Source organism: Panthera leo, chromosome D2 (assembly GCF_018350215.1).
Source record: "Panthera leo isolate Ple1 chromosome D2, P.leo_Ple1_pat1.1, whole genome shotgun sequence".
Lineage (NCBI taxonomy): Eukaryota > Metazoa > Chordata > Mammalia > Carnivora > Felidae > Panthera > Panthera leo.
Genome location: NC_056689.1, coordinates 56,430,269 through 56,450,971, shown reverse-complemented (window position 1 = coordinate 56,450,971; position 20,703 = coordinate 56,430,269). Strand labels below are relative to the sequence as shown.

At 53.5% G+C, this 20,703-nt stretch overlaps 1 protein-coding gene across 3 annotated transcripts in view; it reads left to right on the top strand.

Moving 5' to 3' along the window:
• CRTAC1 (cartilage acidic protein 1) overlaps positions 1–20,703 on the top strand; it is a 157,085-nt gene that overhangs the window by 101,008 nt on the left and 35,374 nt on the right. For all 3 annotated transcript variants that reach the window (XM_042908092.1, XM_042908090.1, XM_042908091.1), the window contains exons 5-9: positions 1,703–1,859; positions 10,440–10,574; positions 13,885–14,030; positions 16,679–16,815; positions 20,512–20,594. In XM_042908092.1, the coding sequence (XP_042764026.1) occupies positions 1,703–1,859; positions 10,440–10,574; positions 13,885–14,030; positions 16,679–16,815; positions 20,512–20,594 (658 nt within the window). The remainder of the gene's footprint in view (positions 1–1,702; positions 1,860–10,439; positions 10,575–13,884; positions 14,031–16,678; positions 16,816–20,511; positions 20,595–20,703) is intronic.

The window sequence follows — 20,703 nt, the reverse complement described above, 5'->3', positions numbered from 1 at the left end:
TCATTTGAATTCCAGTGTAGTTAACATACATATTCTCTTGATCATATGCGTAATTGTGTTATCACTGACATGTCTGCATCCCCTCAGGAGACTGTGAGCTCCTTGGTTGTCCTCACCCACCAGTCAGACAGACCCAAGTAGCTCTTAATCAGCTTCCCCAAAGAAAACATGCCATCAGTGATTGGTTCGGTGGGATGGGGGGTGGCTTCTGGAGTCATTGGGTAAGAAATAGAATCAAGCCAGGAGGGCTGAAGGCCGAGAAGGGGGTGACAGAGCACAGTTGGCCTGGAACTCAGCTGTTTCTCCTGGGTTGTTTTGTGTTTATGGCTTGCCTTTAAAGTTTATATTTATTTCTTGGGGCACCTGGGTGGCTCAGTCGGTTGAGCATCCCATTTTGGCTCAGATCATGATCTCACGATTCATGAGTTCAAGCCCCGCTTCAGGCTCTGTGCTGACAGCTTGGAGCCTGCTTCAGATTCTGTGTCTCCCTCTCTCTCTGCCCCTCCCCCTCTCGTGCACGCTCTCTCTCTCTCTCTCTCTCAAAAATAAATAAACATTAAAAAAAATTTTAAGTTTACTTATTTATTAATCAAGCCCTGCAGAGCCTGGTGCAGGGCTCAATCTCACGAACCGTGGGATATGACCTGAGCTGAAACCGAGAGTTGGATGCTTAACCGACTGAGCCACCCAGGTGCCCCATGTTTATGGCTTGCCTTTAAATGAGACTATAGGCAACCGAAGAATGAAGACTTTGTCTTAGGTACATTTATAGCAAGAGCGTGTTGCATGTAGTTGGAGTTCAAGATATATCTACTATCTGATTAATTGGAGGGAAATGAGAGGAAAGCTAGAAAACCGTTAGAATTTAGAAATCGTGCAGATCTCTTGGGGGAAAGGAGGCATCCATTGAAGAAATGACACCGTTATACTAACAGACGGAAAAGAGTCTTTCATCCACAGGGTTTCGGACTAGAGTGGAGAACGACTACAGCTGCAAGGAGCTGGTACCCAGGCTTCTCCTGGATGCAAAGGAAAAAAATATTTGAGACAGTGTTAGAAAGACAGAAGCAATATACTATTTCTTTCTGGTAATATGGGAAAACCAGGGGGATGGAAGAGGGAAGGAGGACCCCTGCATATCTGAGCCGCCTATGCTACCAAAATAGAGGAACAAGGAGATACAGGGTGGGCAGTGGGGAGGGAGCAAACTCCGGAATTTGCTTGTCATCTTGGCTGGAGTGAGCTTGAATGGGGGAGAGAGAGAGACTGAGAATAATGGGAATTGGTAGATCAATCAATCAGCAAATATTTATTGAGCAGCTACCCTGGCTGGCAGCTGGAGAGAGCTCAGCTGGAGAGAGGCACATTAGAAAATTGTCTATAAAAAGGTGGTTGTGGGGGAGAGGGAGGGATGTGTTCTTCTGGAACAGGATAGAAGGAGAAGCAGGGCTGCTTTGTATTAGGACGCGGCAGGGGCGGGGGGCAGGCAGGTGTCGTGCACTCTGTAGCCTCTGGGAAAAGCACCTCTGGATTTGGGCCCGTATACAGCTTGCAAGGCCATGCACTCTGGACCAGGGAGGATCACCTGACCCGTGAAAGAGCTATGGTCCTACAAAAGGAGGGGGAGAACCGCTTTCTGGGAAAGAGACCAAGATGAGCCCAGACCGGTCTGCTCACCCACCCTCCTTCCCTTCCTCCTCAGGGCTCCGGACGCTACTCTATCTATATCGCCAATTACGCCTACGGTAACGTGGGCCCTGACGCCCTCATTGAAATGGACCCTGAGGCCAGTGACCTCTCCCAGGGCATTCTGGCGCTCAGAGATGTGGCTGCTGAGGCTGGGGTCAGCAAATACACAGGTAGGCGGGGTGACGTGCGGCGTGCTGTGAGTTGGAGGGGTGGGGGGGCCGGGGCTGGGGGCTGGGCACTGCAAGGCCGAGTCTAGTTTATCAGAGCCCACAGGAGAGGGTGTGCTTGCGTCCCTGGGGAGGGCAGGATGAAGGCTTGATTCCATCCCCCCACCCACACGAAGCTTCTCCAACACTGCCTTTCCAAGGGTTGGTGAGATACCTGTCAAGGGTGGGCTTTGGGGGCGTGGGGGACACAGGACGTAAGGTGAGCACAACATCATCCTCTCCCTGGAACCTCTTGCCCCGTTCTCTGCTGTAACCCAAATGATGGGTGAACAGGTTCTGTAGGAGAAAACTGACAAATCACAAAGGCCGAGATTTAAAGAATTCTTTATTGCCAAACAGCAGATGAAATTATTTACTTATACATAAGCGGCCAGGAATTGAGTGCTAAATCCCTAAGCTTCAGCTGGGTCCTGTCTCGGATAACTGAGCTCAAAGAATTGTTTTCTTGTTCCAAAACCTCTCCAGGCCCTTTTTTTTGAAGCCATGCTCCCCCCAAATCTCTCTGGATGGGGGACCTATTGTCAGTCTCTGACAGGGAGATCTTTCTAGGGAAGGCTGTTTTTCTAATTCTAGCACGGCTGCTGACTAAACTCTGATAATCTGCCAATAGACTGCTGATGGCAGAGCAATCCAGTTCCTGTTTTGGGTGCCAAAAATCAGGAAGCCGGAGCTGTGCACAACAACTTCGCACGTGAACTTGGGCCTCACTCACCCCGAACCTGTAATTTGGACATAGAAATCCTTCACTGGTTGACCTTCCCGATGTATCCATCCCAACTTGCACTGCAGACTTCCAAAGTATAGGCCTGCCTGAATCCAAATCCTGGGGCTGGAAGAATACTTGAAGGGTCATTTGGGCCATCCCCCTGCCTCTGGACAGCCGGGTGGTAGCATACTCTCAAAGCCCTACTTGGAAAGGGTTGTCACAGCCCCTCCTGAGTTTATGATGCCTTTCTCTAGCCAACTTTCCACCTCGGTGAAACAGGGAGATTGATGTTGACCTGTCTGACAAAGTTTGTGGGAACAAATGGCTAGACAGTAAAATAGTGTGCACAGCTCAAGCCCCATCAAAGTGCTCGAGAGCCCCACACGTGAACGTGCAGTCTTTCTGGCCGAGTGTCAGTAATAAACCATGCTTTCCTGGGAAAAGGAATAAACATGCAGGAGCTTCAGCCTAGATTTGTACAGTCAATTTTTCTGAATAGTTCCCAGCTCTGTGCACTGGGCTGGCTTGGCAATTAAGTGCCTTGATCTGCAGGAGAAGGAGAGTGGGCTGGGGAGATGAAGCACTTGAAAATGATGAGATGGAAGGGAGGCAAGGTCTGGGAGAGAGGGTTATACACAGAATAAAAGAATTCGGGAGGTTGCGGCTGGGTTTGAGCACGAAGGGGACATTGTTCACGCTGGCTGGGCTGGCACAGGGGCCGGCAGGAACCAAGGAGGGGGCAGGAGGGGACCGAGAGGAGACAGCTGAGGAGTATGCATGGGGATGGGAGCAGTAGCCAACTGCGCCGGGCTGTGCTGGAAGGGCCAGGCAGCTCAAGGAAGGGACAGCAGCTTCTGTGGAGCAGGCAGGCAGGCCGGGGCAGCTGGCGTGCCCAGAGGACACGTTAGAGCAGCATTGCAGACTTCCAAAAGCCATTTGGCTGACAAGAACCTATTTGGCCCACCAAGTTACTATTGTGTCTGCCCGCCTTCCCCAGCCCACCCTTTCCTTGCCCGCCAAGCCCCTCAGTTCTACCCTGCAGCCCCCTTTGTCACTCCGATAATGACGCACGGACATCTGGCTGGAAAGCTGGCCCAGAGCACCGCCCTGAGCCCCAGGGACAGACCCCAAATGTGAGGGCCACCACTGGAGGCCGGCCTGATTGCTGAGGCTCTGGCACATGGCCAGTGCTCAGCTCCAGGCTGGTGCCCTGGGGCCTGGGAAGGGGGAGGGAGGCAGGCAGTGGATGAGCAGGCCAGGAGGGAAGTAAGCCATGGCCAGATGTGCAGTCGGGGAGCCACACGTCCCCAGAGCCAAGCCACACAATACCCATCTGCCGGACAGACCTTGGAGAAACTCTTGTTTTACAAAAGAACAAATCGAGGTCCAAAGAGGAGAAGGGACTTGCCCAAGGTCACACAGAAGGTTTGTAGAGAAACTAGCATTTAGAGCCCCGACCCCACAGCTTAAACTGCCACAACCAGCTGACCTTTCTGGTGACCTCCAGCTTGAGCATCCGGCTCCAGCCTGCAAAACGGGAGGGGCTGGTGAAGGAGGAAGGCCTGGCATCCCCCAGGACACAACCCCAGGGAATGGCCCTCATGGGTTTATGACCCCCAGGTTTTGTGGCTGAAGCAGCTGCTTGGCCAAGGCTATGCGGGCAGCAGGGGGAGGCCGGCCAATGGCGCTGCCCGCACCACGCTGTCCAGCTCTCTCGGGTGGGGGGATGGGAAGCCTACTCTCCAGACCTGAGCAATTCCACTGGTGGCTGCCACTCTGCTAGGTCACAGTGCCATCTAGCGGCCACCGTGCCCACTCTCGGGGGACTCGCGGGCTGCGGGCCGACATTGGGGTTGGTGCCGAGTTGAATGGAGGGAAGCCCACTCGCCCATAGTCCCTAGTTCAAGGAGAATGCCAAGCCCCAACTTTCCCAGATGCCGGCGGCCCCTTGGAGCCTGGAAGGTACAGGGAATCCTGAGAATTAGTTGTCCATGTGGCAGAGGGCCTGGCATGGAACCCGAGGAGGGGGAAGGTGAGGACCAAGAGGTCTACACTGGCCTCTGCAGCCCTGAGTGACCTTGGGCACATCCCCAGCCTCTCTGAGCACCTTGAACTAGCAGCGTGAACCACTGTCTCACAGCGCTGCTAAGAGGACAGGCTCTGGCGTCACAGTGCTAGGTACCAGTCCTATCCAGGCAGCGATCGGCAGCTTACTAATGTCTGTGGACCTCAGCTTTCTCACCTACGGTGGGGGTGTGAGAATGAAGGTTGGCAAACATAGGACATGGCCAGCACAGGGCCTGGCCCACAGGTAGGCCCCTCGGAGCGTAGACCCTATCCTCTGAGGTGCCCACAGGGATGCCAGGGCCCTCTGCTGGGCACCTCCTGGATGCAGGGAGCGTCCTGCAAGGCACAGGGGGCAGCACAGAGCAAGCCCGCCCAGCCCCTGCCCTGGAAGCATTGTCCATTTGTCCCCCGACCCCCAGTCTGCCCTTCAGCGCCAGGTACAGCCATGGGCCTCTTCATGCCCATCTCTATTGGAATCCACTTGTCTTCCCTCTTAACTCTGCCCACCCCCCCCCCCCCCGCCAGTCTCTATTCCCTCCCCAGGAGCTCTGCATTTCGGCCTCACCCTCTGAGGGAGCATCTGCCTGGGCTGCAAGGCGGTGATTAAAGAATCCTTACAAGAAATTTGGAAAGAAAATGAAGGTGGATTTATGATGTGGGGTGGGGATTTTTGCTGTTGGCTGGGAGTGGTGTAGAACAAAGAGGAGGGCAGATCTGATTTATAGGAAGTCATTATTGGAGAAGGAGATGCCTAAAGCCCAGCTGAGGCCTTCTGGCGGCTCCCCAGCAGCCGACTCCAGAGAGGTGACCGTGGGCAGCAGAGTGGGGGCCACGGAGCACCCCAGTTTGCCAGGGGTGCACTGCCTTGCAGTGGGAGCACAGCCAGATCTGACGGGCAGCACTGGAGTGACGGGCTCCTCCAGCAGGGCCCAGGACCCTCCAGGAGGGCAGCCCCAGACCTGCCCCAGAGCACATGGGGTGTCACTGTACTGGGTGAGTGACAAGAGGGGGCATCATTTTCTTTCAGAACAAACACAAATATGTCATATGATACAAATACAATCTTTTCTTCTGCTAAAATAAGGTTTTAAAGGTCAAGCCTGTGGCTGACCACTCTGGGCCTTACCGGGAGCAGGGATCCCTCTTCTGCCTGGAGGGGACTTCTGTAGAAACATCTTAGAGCACGCTGTGGGGGAGTACAGGCTCCAGGGTCATGCAGGTGTGGATATGAACTGTGATCCACTGCCCGCTGGCTGCGATTACACCTCCTGGAGCCCAGGTTTCCTCACCCGGCAAGTGGTCAGGTGAGATGAAGCTACAGAATGTCTCGTACACATGACGGGAGAGCAGGGAGGCAGAGGGGCTGCTATTAGATACAAGTCCATATCTAATACCCTGCCCTCCACACACTCAGAGCCCCACCCAGCATCTGTACGTCTCACAGAGGGTTTATGGGTAGCACCAACACAGTATTATTCTGTGTTTGAATTTTCAGGAAATTTAGGATGAAAGACCCTGTTACCATCCTGCACTGTCCTCACACCCCCTTCTCAAACACACACACATACACACACACACATCATTCCTCACCCTTATGTTTTCCAGCATCTTTGCTACTCTTATATAATTGCTTGGATGTTCTCGGAAGCCTGCAGGCCTTGGCATCCACAAGAATCGTAAGAATTTTATTTCTGTTGAGGTCTCAGTAGATTAATCCCATGGGTCCAAATTCCTTGACCAAGGGGCCTCACAAAGCCGCAGTGGTGTGGACTCCAGATGGGCCCAGGAATCCACTCCCAGCCATGCTCGTCCTGAGTTTCAGTCTAGAGGATGCACTGGGAGAATGGGAAGGAGCCTTGGATATCTCATTCCCCCACCCAGTTTACAGGGAGGGAGACCAGGGCCTGAAGAGCACACAGCTCAAGTTCCTGTAGCCAAAGCAGGTGCAAAGGCCGGGCAAGGACCTAGAGGCTTTTCCTTAGCAAGGCAATGCCCATCTCCTCATGCCTGGGTCCTCTGGCCCACAGTTTGGGGTGGTTCAGCAGCACCCACGCTTTTGTTCTCCACAGCCTCTCTTTTCCGTCCTTACCCCACCACCCCTGGCTCCCAGATACAATACGGCCTTTCAGCGGGCCACCCCAGTATGGCTTCGATGCAGTCTGAGAAACGGATTGCCTGTACCCAAATTGGACTTGAGTCTGCCTTGCCAAAGCTCAGGGGTTCAGAACTTTAGGGGTGCAGTTCTTGAGGATAAATGAGGCTGCCCCGTGGGGAGCAGGACCAATAGGCAGATAATCAGAGGGGGCACGCAAGGATGTGGCAAGAGGAAGAAGGGCAGTGGGGAGGCATTTCCCCTGTAATTCCACCTCCCCCACCCAGCTTGATGGGCAGAGTGAGAGGCCACAGGAAGGGTTGGGCAGGGAGCAGCGTCTACACCCAACAACGGAACAAGGAAGCCTTAGACGCTTGAAAGTCCTGGGGAAATAAGGAGATTTTATTAACCTAGCAGGTGGGAAATTGTCCCAGCTAATGACTCTGTGGCACCTGACATTTTCCAAGGTACCTTCCGAAAACCAGCTCACTTAATATTTATGACAGCCCTGAGACGGAACTGTTGTTATTGTCAGTCTCACGTTATAGGTGAGAAAATAGACGCCCAGAAAGGCTGGGGGAGGCGCCCAAGGTCACACTCAAACCTCCTGATCCCTAATCTTCTTTCCCACCACCAGGGCTGCCTCTCCAGCCCCAAGTGGGGAAACTGCTTGTCCCCAAGAGGATGTGCCTGCCTCAAATATAAAAGCATACATTGATGTAAAGTAGAATTTAACTCACAATTGGGACATCATCCTCCAAGGCTAAAATAAAGATGTTCCTGAGTGCCCCTCATGCAGCCACAAAAGGTGTGTGCTAAACCTTAGGAGGGGAAGAGCTGGGGGGAGGGAGAACGGGTAGAAGATATTGAATCAGGAACCTCTGTCACTGGCCACACAGGGAGTGGAAGTATCCGGCTACCCTTAGGATGGATGGATTTTGTTGGTTTGAAGAGGAATTACGTGGTCCACCTGGGAGGAGGGTTTCCCCTGCACAGCAAGAGGTGCCAGTACTTGATCGCCCCCGTCTCAGACCCCAGTTGGACTCTCCATCCTGAGGCCATGGGGGCCTGTTCCCAAGAGGCTGTCTCCCCGACTGTCGACTCACCTGCTCCCCAACTGTGCGGCGAACTTGCCAAGAAGGAGTTGTGGGTAACATCTCTGTTATGGTCCAGTTGCCATGGCAATAAATTGTCACTAATTAGTAGTGTGGTTACCATGGCAATTTTCTAATAATTACAGGTTACAAATGGTACAAGCTTTCAACCCAACCCAATTAGTTAATTAGAAAGATTTAGAAATTTGTCCAAGAGGGAAATAACCTGCTTTGTAGAAAATGAAGAGAATGTGTCACAGCTTGAGAGCCAGAGGCAGAGAGGAAATTGGAGAACACCAGAGTGGGGAGGAAGGATGGAGTTGCATGGTGGCAAGTCCCAGAGCCCCACCTGGAATTTCCGGGGGCCCAGGCAAGGCCGAGGGTTTCTCACTGAAGCCTGTTCCTGGGCTGGAATCTGGCAGGACCAGGGCAGGGACGGCTGCCAGCAGCCACTTCGCGGCTCCTCTGAATGGGCAGAAGTGGTGCTCAGGTTGCAGGCCAGCACCGCTCTCTGCTGGCTTTAGGAAAGGCGTCTGAAAGCCTCCCCACCCCACACTGTGGCTGTCCTAATGAAGAACGCATTTCACATCTTGGATGATGCTCCCCGAGAGCACTGTGGATTCAGTGACTCCATTTTCATGAGGCTTGGGCTCTCCTTGAGAGCTAATTAGATTACCTGGGAGGAATATGGGAGGCCCAGGGCCCAGAATGTGTTAATTTGGAGCTTAACCATGAGAGCAAGAAGAATGGCACTGCGATTTGCCCCATCTTCTCCTCCTGGCCCCCAACACTTGTACTGGTGGGCAGACTGTATTGCACGGGTGAGAAAGGCCCCATGATTTCCTCCAGGAGCATCTCTCAGAGGACAGAAGGAGTCTGGGGACCGAGAGAACCTCCATCCCAAATTAGCAGTCACTTTATGGAAACCTCTTCCCCATCCAGGCAGGCAGGCAGGCAGGGCTTAGGCATCACTCAGGTCGGCCTGAGCTCTCATTTATTTAACAAATAACAATAATAAGTCCTTCTGAGTGCTCTGAAAACTATTCTTATTGTACTGAATAGCCCATTAGAGCAGTGCATTTCAAATTTTACTGTGCACATGACCACCCAGGGATCCTTCCAGAAGGCGAGTTCTGGCTGGGGAAGGACCTGAGACTCTGCATCTCTAACAAGGTGGCTCCCTTGCAGCAGATTCATGGACCTGACTCTGAGTAGCAAGGGAGTAGGATTCACAAAGAGACTCTGTGAGGATCTCACCTCACGTATCCTCTTAAAAATCCTAAAATAGAAAAAGCAGGTCACACAACCCCCATTGCACGGATGAGAAAACTGAGGCTTAAAGGGTAATATAAATTGCCCAAGCTCACACTCCTTGTGAAAGGCCTTGCTGGGATTAGAATCCATGTCCCAGTCCTGGTCAGGCTGTTTTTCTGCCCAATATTTGGGGGTGTGGCTTCCAACTCTTGATTCGAAGCCCGGTAGTTGGGGCTGTTTGTTCAAGATGTCTTAAGATTGGACTTGTTGACACAGATAGCTCAAATTTGATCTTGGAGACATCAAACCCTAATGTAAAGCTGGCTTGATTTCTTTCTTTAAAAAAAAAAAAAAAGTATGTAGTTATTGGATTTTTTTTCCTTTCAAACTACAGAAGCAATTCTGTTGCAACAAGCCAGATAACACAAAGACATTCCCAAAAAAGGCCAACTACCGTCCCTCCTTCCCTCCCCAAATCCCACCCCATCTAGCAGTCTGGGTTAACAACTCAGGGTGTGGCCTTTCCCACTTCTCCCCCAACTCAAGAACGAGCTTGTGTACACATGTTCAGAAATATCATGTATTTTCTTTTTTTTTTTTTTTGAATTAAACTAAGATTACACAATACCATTACTTGGTGAATTCCTTTTTCATTTAACAGTATGTCACGGGCACTCCTCCAAGTCAATACATATGGATCTACACAGTCTTTTTAGTGGCTGCAGAATGGTCTGTCGTATGGATGCACCATAATCCATTCAACCCGTCGCTGTTGGTGGACATTCAGCCTGTTCCCAGTTGTTTGCTCCATCACACAAAGTTAAGAAAACATCCTGTAGCTTTAGCTAGAACCTCTTCCTAGATGTTCTTAGAAGAGGAGCACACCCGGTGTCTTGACTGGCTTATGTATGACTGGGGGTGGGGGTGGGGGTGGGGGTTGTCCAGAAAATCTGTGACTTGACCAAAATGTGGTGGGTAGACCTGGGCTAAGGGAGTATTGGAATTCGGCCTCTGAAGGGAAGGGAAGGATATGGTGGCTTCTACGTTCCATAGGTCACGGAATCGTTGCTTTGCGCGGAGTGACTCTGTCTTGCCCCTCACTTGCCTCATCATCAGTGTGGTCATGCTCCACACAAGTTTACAGGACTGCGAGCCCAGATCTGGGCTCAGAGAAGCATCCAGAAGGTTGGAATTTCCCCCCACCCCCAAAGCTCTTCTGAGGCATCTCGCCATAGCAGCTTCTCGAAGGCCTCCTCGCGGGCCTGAGGCCTTGCCTCTGCCACTCACTGTGGATCGATGTCCTCTCCTAGGGGGCCGGGGTGTCAGCGTGGGGCCCATCCTCAGCAGCAGCGCCTCAGACATCTTCTGTGACAACGAGAATGGGCCCAACTTCCTCTTCCACAACCAGGGCGACGGCACCTTCGTGGATGCTGCTGCCAGTGCTGGTGAGTGCGACCGCTGCCCTGCGTCCCTCGATGCCCCAGGCCCGCCTCCGGGCTGCCCTGCCCCCTCCAGCGTGGCCCACAGGCCTCAGGGAGAGTGGGACAAGTAGTCATCTGCACCATACAGGGAAACCTTGCTTGTTATCTTCAGTTCCACATCCCCCAGGCTCAGGCCACGGGGAATGTTCACCGCTGGGGAAAGGGGGAGCCTGTAACTCATGAGCAGTATCCATTTTCCAGCGACTAGAATTGGCCCGTGTTCCTCTGAGTCCTGCTTGAGTTCTCAGCCTTAATTTCTCCTCCAAGCTGCCTCTTTCCTGGTCCCCTCCCCACATTCACCTTAACCATTGAATTCAATCAAGTAGCCATTTATTGAGCCTCTGCTAAGTGCCAGGCTGGGGTAAGAGTTGGGGGTGCTGATCTGAACACCACATCCTCCCACCACACACACATACACTCACAGGCATAGGCATTCTAGAGAGGGGAAAAGATGGATAAACAAATAGCTCTAATAAGAGGGAGGCTAAAATCCACATAAAATAGTACTTCGGGTTCCCAGCTCTCCTCCCCTTCCTCCCTCTTTGTTCATCCCTCATCTGCCTCAGGGCCTTTGCACCTGCCATCCTCTCTGTCTGAAGTGCCTTCTCCCTTTCTCTGTCTGCAGAACTTCTATTTATCCTTCAACACTCAGCTCAGATGTTATCTATGAAGCCTTTCCTGCCTCTGTCTGTACTACCTGGCAAGATTCACACTCCCTCCTCTGCATTCACACCGTCCTGCGTACACTTCTTGGTCAGGCTTCTGTTTTGCTAAAATAATCTATGTCTACGAGGACTAGGCACTGTGCTGTTCATTCTTGACACCGCACTTGGCACACAGTGGTCACCCAGTAAATTTTGCTGAATGGCAGAATGGACACTTCATAAAAGTTTGTGGATATAATCAGCCTGCCCTTCAACCACTTCCCCCCACCTGCTTCCTCCGCAAGTTGCCAATGAAAGGATTGATTTCACCTCTTTCTGGGCAGCATGGGGATGAGCTGTAGCCTCCAGAAGAAGGGGTGAGCGGGAATCTAGACACATAGATCAAAGGTCCTACAAGCTCCAGCTAGTGCTGACAGCTAGCATCAAATCCCTGAGCGAGCACCAATCCGTTCTCTGTGACTTACAAGTACCTAATCCCCCAGCTCTCTGCTCGGGAGTTCCCATGTTGAACACCACCCCTCCGCTTGTAGCCAGTCAACTCCCCTCCTGCCTTTCCCTCTTCTCCTTCCCGGCAAAGCCAGAGCTGGAGGCAGCGGCCCTGGCCTGTCCTCCCACCCGGCAAGCACACACACCCCGGTGCTGTATACTCTGGCAGCAAATTTTCTCATTGCTGAAAAATCATAAAATGAAGGGAGGTGGTAGTGGAGAAAGCCTAGAGGATTTGATAAGGTGTTAAAGAGATGGGAGCAGAGGTGAGCGAACAAGTTGGAGCGGGAGAAGGTATCTGGCGGGAGGAGAGAGGAAAGGTGCTAGGCCCGTAATTGAAAGTCAGAATGATTGCAGGGGTTTAACAAGACATGTCAAGAGGGCATTCATCACCCAAACAGATGCTGCTGTGAAATGCAGCCTGGCACCGATTATTCCCGTGAAAGGGAACCAGCTCCTTGTCAAGGTGCCTCGTAGATAGGAGAGAAATGGGCCAACACAGAAGGCCACCGACATTAGGACTGGGGAGTTTTGTAGAGAATTAATGGGGTATTAATCCTAGAGGTGGGAGGCTGCCCCTGCTCCTTTGCAAAGCCTCCTCCTCAAGCCTGGGCCTCACTGCCTCTTCTCCACGCCCCACCCCCCCACCTCCCACCCATCGTCCAGATCCTTCCCTCCCCCAAGGGGATGCTCAGCCTCCAAGGTTCTCAAGGGGCCCCGGCCCTACCTTCTCCTGGCTCCCATCCCCAGGAGCTCTGTGGTTGCAGCTGGCGAGAGCTCCCTGTGCCCTGGATCCCGTGATCCCCCCTCCATTACATTGTCCTGTCACCCACCATCTGTGAGGGCCTGGTGGCCACCGACACTTTGTCCTCTGAAAGAGTTGGCATGGGCGTCAGCATTTAGAACCAGCATCTACAGCCTCTCAGCTCCACGCGTGGCCTGAGGGCACGTATCTGCTTTGCGCAGCCAGGAGGTCAGGCCATCCCTCTGGGCAAAGCCACCCCATGTCCTCCCCCGGGATCAGCTCAGTGGGCACTGGCTGATGCGGGGACAGCATAAGCAGGTCACGCTGAACACACAAGCTTCTCTTCCCAGAGCTCATGAGGCACACTGTGGGTTTCTCTGTTATGGTGTGGTATTTCCTCTGCTGTCACCAATGTCCCCAGTTGCCTTCTGTCAAATTATTTATGTCTCTTCGTTCATTCAGTAAGTATTTACTGAAAACTACCGGATCACCACAGGCCCTGAGATGGATGCCATGCGAACACAGGTGAATAAGAAGACAGTCCCTGACCTCATGGAGTGTAAGGTCTAGTGGGGAAACCTGACACTAAGCAAATAAACCGCAAAGGGACATAATTGCACCTGTGACGTGCACGGTTGAGGGGAAAAATGAGAGGCTGTCAGGGAAGATAACCAAGTAGTTGGGAGGAGCTGTTTCCATGGGAGTGGTCAGGGGAGGCTTCCTGAGGAGGTGACATTGTAGCTGAGAGCAGAAGAAAAACAAGGAGCCAGGTAACCAAGAGCCAGGGGGAGACATTCCTGGAGCAGAGACAAGCTTGAGCAAAGCCATTAGCCAGAAAGAGCAGGGCTCATTTGAGGAACGACAGGAACCCAGGAAGGCAGAGCTTATGAGTAAGGGGGACAGGGGTATCAGATAAAGGCCAGATAAGGTGGGCAGGGGCCTTGTGCTCCCCAGGCAGGAATCTGAACTTGGCCCAGCAGTACTGGGGAGCCACTGAGAGATTTGAACAAAAGAGTGATGACCAACTTACCATATACCCCAGTGGCAGTGCCGGGCGCCTTGTTCTGGAGAACTTTAGTCCTCCGGAATTTCCATGTCTCCTTCCCGTCCCCATGCTACCCCAAAACTGAGTGAAAATTGTGTGCTTGCTGGGCAGATGCAGCTGAAGACAAGTCTGGTTCTCTTTGCAACCACATGGCTGGCCCCCCACCTGCCCCTGTGGAGAAATTCTGGGCTGGCCAGCGTGGCTCCCCATCTGCTCGAAGGGCAGGATCAGCGCAAGGGTCGCCCTCCCTGTCTCTTTCCAAGAAGCTCCAGCAAGGTGTTTGTGGAGCCTGCAGGGGGCGCTGCCTTGAGGGTTCCTGTCTTTCCTCCCCAGGTGTGGATGACCCGCACCAGCACGGGCGAGGTGTTGCCCTGGCCGACTTCAACCGTGATGGAAAAGTGGACATCGTTTACGGCAACTGGAATGGCCCCCACCGGCTCTACCTGCAGATGAGCGCCCACGGGAAGGTCCGGTTTCGGGTAAGAGGGGACCTCTCCCTTCCTCCCTGCCCTCCGCCGGCCAGCACTGTGAGTGGCCCTGGCATATCCTGGGGATACAGCCCTGCCTCCGCCTCCCCCCAGGCTGAGAAGAGGCTTGTGGCTCTGCAGAACCTCGAGGCAGGAGAGCCACAATGAACGTAGCATCTGGGGGAAGATGATGGACTCCAGTCTGGTCTTCTAGTGCCTGGAGCAGAGGGGGCCACAGGCAGAGGAGGGGCAGCAGCTTCCCAAGGTGGGCAAGAACAGGTCAATGAAGGCTCTGGAAGATGGACTTCATTCCTGGATCAGCAGCGTTTTTCCAGGTGGCTCCTGGAAAACCTGATCTTTTCAAGTTTAAGTTCAGGTTAAGCATGCAGTGGGGAATAGAGGGACAGGGGAGGCTGAGGCTACAGACCTCCCAACAGCTGCCCCCCCCCCCCCCCACCAAGGACAGTTGGCAGAGGGTGGGCAAGATGACCTCAAATCCCTCTCTGTGCCCCCTCCCTGAGCTGTCAATAGATTGTGGTGCCAAGAATTCTCCAAAGGGGCTGTTTGGTGACAGTGCCACCCACCTGATGAGCTTGAGTTTGGAGCTTTCTCAGGGAGCTTCCATAGGATGGTTGAAACGGGTCTGAGGGAGTCCAGATTGTTCTGGAGGTATCTAGGTCTTGCCAAAATCCTCTGCAAGAGTGAGACAGTTCTAGCATTTGCCTGATGCTTGATTGTCCCAGGGGAGTGTCCAGGAACCTTATGTCTAGCTGGCCACCACAAGCTCCCTCCCCCATAGGCAGCCACCTTGCAATGCTCAGACCCAGCTGCTCTCTCCCTTGAGACCCAGGCTCTCTGGGAAGGAAGGAGGCATACCCTGAACTTGGGCAGTTGATCCTGGATGATTTTCATCTGTATTCAGTTTTTTCTTCTAACCCAGCTTCTCTGCCAGGGGTGGTTTTCTCCCCAGGCCATTTGACAGTGTCTGGGGACATTCCTGGTTGTCACAAATGAGACGGGTGCTACTGGGATCTAATGGGTAGAGGACAGGGAGGCTGCTAAATGTCCTATAATGCACAGGACAGCCCCCCCAGCACAGAATGATCCAGGCCCAAACATCAGTGTGCTGGGTTTGAGGAACGCTGCTAAGCCTTCTGGTGGCCCTGCTCCAGAGCTCATGGGAGCAATAATAATGATAATAGATGCCCCATTTATCAGGTGCCTTCCATGTGCCAGGAACTGTGCTAAGCGCTTTACATACATTATCTCAGAAGCCCAGACGTCCAATGGGGCGACCCCAAGGGGGCTATGTAGGTTTCCATTTTTATAGGATCAATAGACTAATAAGGAATTAGAGATCCTGAGGTCTCTTTTTTCTCCAGCTCTTAAGGCCCTGTTCAGCCTATCCTGGCCAACTGGCCAGGCTCTTAATCAGCCTCATTACTGCGCTGATGGGGACAGCCTCCCTCCTGGCCTCCCCAGGACAGGCAGCTCGCCAGCTGTCCCAGGCTGGCTTGTTCCCGCAGCAGATGGAAGGGGGGGGCCTGCATAAGAGGCCAAGGAGCAGGGCCAGGACAAGGGGCAGAGGGGCACCCCCAGAAACACCGAATGTCCCTTCCCAGCCCTTTCCATGCGGTACCTGAGATTTCGACAGGCTGCTCGAATCTTTAAGGGACAAAACCATCTACAATAGATATTCTTCTCACAAACAAAAGAAACGCATCTTCTATTTCAAAGGAAGTCCCGTACCCAGGACCCTTTTGCTAGGTCCACCAGGCCCTGTCAGCACTTCGAGGCCCAAGCTGGGCTCTCCTGGGCTTAGGGTCTCCCCATGAGCCCTGGACAGGTATATCTGATACTGCAAACCCCAAAGCAAATGTCTCAAAAATATTGAAAGACTTCCAAGAAAAAACATAAGATAACAGCAAAACCACAGCTAAAAGCCACCTCTGCCGCATTCCGTGAGACTGATAGCGTGAGCGAGGCCAGTACAGATCACCAGGGATCTATTTCATGCCCACTGTGCCAAGCATTTTATATGCAGTCCTCACAGCCTGAGCTGCTATTCCTAGCCCCATGTTCCTAATGAAGAAAGTGAGACCTGAGAGGTTAATAACTTTCCTGAGATCACACAGCTACTCAGCAGAGAAGCCTGGATTCAAATGCACAGCACCTTCCAAGGTCCCCCCAACCCCCTAGCTTCTGACTCTCCTGCAGAGGAGGAAGGGCATAGCATCTGGAGTCAGAAGCCCTGGCTCCCACCCCATCATTAGCTATGACCATGGGTGATTTCCCTCCTGCCCCAGGACTCCATCATCTCACCTGTAAAATGGGAATACTAATGTCTGCCCTTCCTCAAGTGCCTGATGGGAGGGCTACGTGTGACCCTGCCTGGGGAACAGCCAAGTGCTTCACTGGTGTGAATCAGGACTGTTCCTCTTACCTCCTTGTCCTGCTATAAGCAGCCCGAGTTCTGTGTGGCCCTGAGTGCAGCCACCACAGGTCCCTTCTGGGGGAGGTGAGACAGGAGGTGTTAGGTCAGCTGTCTTTTCTCCTGGATTGCATCCACACGCATATGCAGTGTGGGGAGTTGGCCTGCTGCTCACCTGCCCTGTCCCACTCATCTGTCCGCTGACCTCTGTGGCCTTCTCTCCTCCCAGGATATCGCCTCGCCCAAGTTCTCCATGCCATCCCCTGTCCGCACAGTCATCGCCGCCGACTTTGACAATGACCAGGAGCTGGAGATCTTCTTCAACAACTTCGCCCACCGCAGCTCCTCAGCCAACCGCCTCTTCCGGTAGACACTTCAGCCTAGCCGGGGGCCTCGCGCTCTTGCCGGCTGGGAGTTGGGGAGGAAAGTGTAGGACTCAGTGGGTGGTTCCCAGGGCTGAGGCGGGGGAAGGTCCCCTGATGAAGAAACAGAGGAGGGAAGGAAGGATTGAGAGAGAAGCTGTGCGATGGAGGGCAGATCCTGGGCAGGAAGCTGGTGTCCTGCTGTTGTGGGGGAAATGGTCAGGGACATGGCCCAAAGCGTGTCCAGAAGCCAAGCTCTATGGGAGAGAAATCCACACACCCACAAAAAGGAGTTACAGAGTCAGATTTGTTTGGGCGCACCTGTGGGTAAGCAAAGACAGGCAGGTTTACTGGCTGCAGGACTTCTCAGAGCCTTTAACATGACCAGGAGTGTTTTTATTTTCTGAAAGGTAGATGGAGCATTCCAAATAGATTTGACCACAGGACACTTCTTTCAAAGATTTTCCTCTTGGGACTAGTGCTCTGCAAAACGTGCCTTGGGAAATGCTAGATGAGACAATTCATGGTAGACAAGTTAAAGGGAGTGACAGAATGGAAGAAATCTGTTAAGGATCTGCATCTGGGGAGGAAAGGTTGGATGTTCAGAGGCAATACTTCTCTAAGAGGGGTCCGGGGACCACTGTCATCAGAATCACCTGAGTGCTTATTTAAAGTACAGAATCCCAGGGCCCACCCAGGTTTCCTGAATCAGAATCTCCAGAGGTAAGGTCCAGGAATCTCTATTTTTAACACTGGGCATCCATCAGGTGATTCCTATCACACTAAAGTTTGAGAACTGCTGTTGGGGAACCTCAGGACCCATGTGACCTGAGGCAGCCCTGTTCCTGGCCTAAAACATGCTAATGGGGCTCAGGACCAGGTGGGGAGAGGAGGCAGGTGGGGCAGGGGGCTTTGGATTCAGGAAATGGGCCCGATCACCTGCTTGGCTCCCCAAGGCCCCCATCGCCCCCATCCCCTACCCCAGGGGGGCCCTAACTATTAATAAAAGGCAAGAGCTGTGACTAAGCATGTTTTTAAATATAATTATTAACAAAGCATCAATCCTGACTGGATGTAATCACCCCCCGAAGGCACTAGATTTACTAATTAGGTGCCTTGCAAAAAGCTTATTCACAACTTCCAGATTAATTGCGGAAGATCAATTGCTCGTTAACAGAGACACCACTTTCCTTCTCTGGCTAATAAAGTGTCACTCGCCAGGGCCCCTAAGCAGCAGGGGGTCTAGTGCTCTCATCCCTGTGGCTCCAGAACCCAGGCGCCTCCCCTGTCTGCCTGCCTGTCACACCACCCAGCCTCCTTCTGACCACCCCGAGGGCGGGCTGGCCCAGAGCTGCCATGGATGAAGACAGTGTCATCACATAGTGGCCCCACGGGTTAGCGTGTTTGCCTCCACGCAGCAGCCGTGGAAGCCACTTCCGAGGTCCGTGGCTGTGCTCCAAGTCCCGGCGGCAGATGGCTGGGTCCTGAGCACACAGCCAACAGTGTGAGGGGCTATAGCTCGGGCCACCACTCAGCCGGCCACTCGGGAAGTTTAGCCCCAACCTGTCCCTGTTGCTGAACAGAACGTGGCAGGCTCCTTGTAGGAGACACTGGGGACCCAAAACCTCAGTGGGTTTGAGCTTGCAATCTTTCAGTGAAGAGGAGGGTAACCAGGGAATTCATCACCCACACCAGATGCTTGCTGAGTGCAAGGGGGTCCTGTAATGGTGGGACAGCAGGCAAGCAGGGACTCTCCCAGGCCAGCCGGTTATGTGTGGTCACATCAGACGTGCCTCTGATCTGTTCTCATCACCCCTGGACCGCACCTCATCTCTCTCAAGGGGATTCCTGCATCCGCCTTCAGCAGGTGTCTGTGTCTAGTCCTCCAGAGCAAGCTGTTGAAAATGCAGATCTAGCCACACCCTTCTTCTGCTTAAAACCTCTTAGAGGCTCCCCATTGCCTTCTCTTTGGCTCATCCCACACTTCCCGGCTTTGTCCCCACTCTCCGCTTCCCCGTTCACAACGGAGCTCCAGATCCTGCCAGCTTTGTTCACTTCTGGGCCGTGCCAGGCCTGGACCCTCGTGCTGCCCACCCACTCTGCGCCTTGCTCCTCCCTCTTCGTCTCAATGACACATACTTACTCATCCTTCTGGTCTCAGCTTAGTTGGCCCTTCCCCCAGGAAGCCTATCCTGGTTACCTAAAATTGGGTGAGCTTGTCGAGCGCTGCCCTCCCCGCAGCCCCCCTGCCTGTGGGCCTTCAGCAGGCTGCATGAGATGCCCCCCGTCGTCGTGGCCCCTGAGCTCCATCCTTCCTGATGTACACCACAGCCACAGGGCCCAGCGCAGCGGACGGCACGCGGAAGTCACTGCAAAAGAATTTGTTTAATGAATACGCAAATACAGCAGAACTTATCCTCAGGAACCCTTGAGTGCATTGTCACCTGAACCAAGGGATGTCTCTGCCCAGCCGCGAAGAGTCTGCGGGACACAGGTGGTCAAAGGGACCGTGGTTGCTGGCAGGCTGAGGCATACACACCTCCAGCAGGTGCACAGACGCCCAAGTGCAACCAGGCACGCCGCCCTCGGCCCACAACACACACGTAGATGTGCTCAGCACAGATGCCCTGTGTGGTGAACAGAGGGTTCTTCCGGGGCAGCTACTCAATGCTGCAGACCCCTTGCAGTTCTGCACCCCCGCCCCCACCACAGGCTCCAGCTCAGGGGACCCCTGCCCCCTTCTGAAAGTACTAACCACCTCTCAGCCCTCTGACGACTCTCTGTGAGGGGCAGACAAGAGCCACCTGCAGTGTTTCGGGGAGAGCGATCACGTCCCTCCCAGCCCTGTCTCCCCCCAGCACTGCTCCACACATCCAGAGCACCCAAGGCTGTGAGACTCTAATGAGAGAAAAATCGGAGGAGAGCTCACCACCATCATCAGCATTCAGCTCAGTGTGGAGAAGGAGCAGGACGTTCACAGTGGGCTTTTCTGAAGCAAATATTACCGTGATTCAGAGCTTAAAATAGACAGAGCCCCTGCAGCCCAAGGGGAGCCCTTTCCTCCCTTTTTGCCACTGGGCTTCATCCCTGTGTCCCACAGACATGCGCCCGGAGCTTCCTGCAAGCCACGCGCTGTGTTAGGTGCTGTGGGAGATGCAAGAATGAGTCACACGTGGTCCCAGCCTGCAAAGACTTGCAGTCTAACTAGGAGATAAGACGCATCCATTCAGAGCTTTAGCACGAGGCAGAAAGTGATAAAGGCCAAGCAGGAAGGCATTGCTTCCAGCAGGACTATCAGGGAGGGCTTGGAGGAGGCGGCGTTTGAGTGGTTTCAATCCTGGGCACACCCAGAACTTGGAAACCTGGGGCCACTGGAAGGAAAGTGAAGGTCGGTTGAAGGTAGCTGCTTCCCTGCCCCTTCTCCATCCATCAGCTGCCCTTCCCCAGGCTGTCTATAATTCATCCATTAGAGAGGGAAAAATCAATATTTACCAATGTAAATTAAAACCCAAGAAGGGGACAGACAGGGTGTAGGCAGGCTCTGTGAACAGAGAGCGGCTCCGTAGACATCCAGGCCGTGGCTGATGCACAGGGTGCCTGGGGATGTTCAGGGGACAGAGGATGGAGTGAGGGGGCCTCTGGATTCAGGGGGCCCACGGCATGCTGCTAATCTGGGAACGACTTGTCTCCTCTCCTGCAGTGTCATCCGCAGGGAACACGGCGACCCTCTCATCGAGGAGCTCAATCCTGGCGATGCCTTGGAGCCTGAGGGTCGGGGCACAGGTGAGGGCACCTGAGGGCTCAGGCCCGCACTCCTCTGTCTCAGCACCGCCTGTACGCCAGGGTGAGGGCAGGAGGGATGGGGCAGCCAACTCCACAGCACTGGACTCCT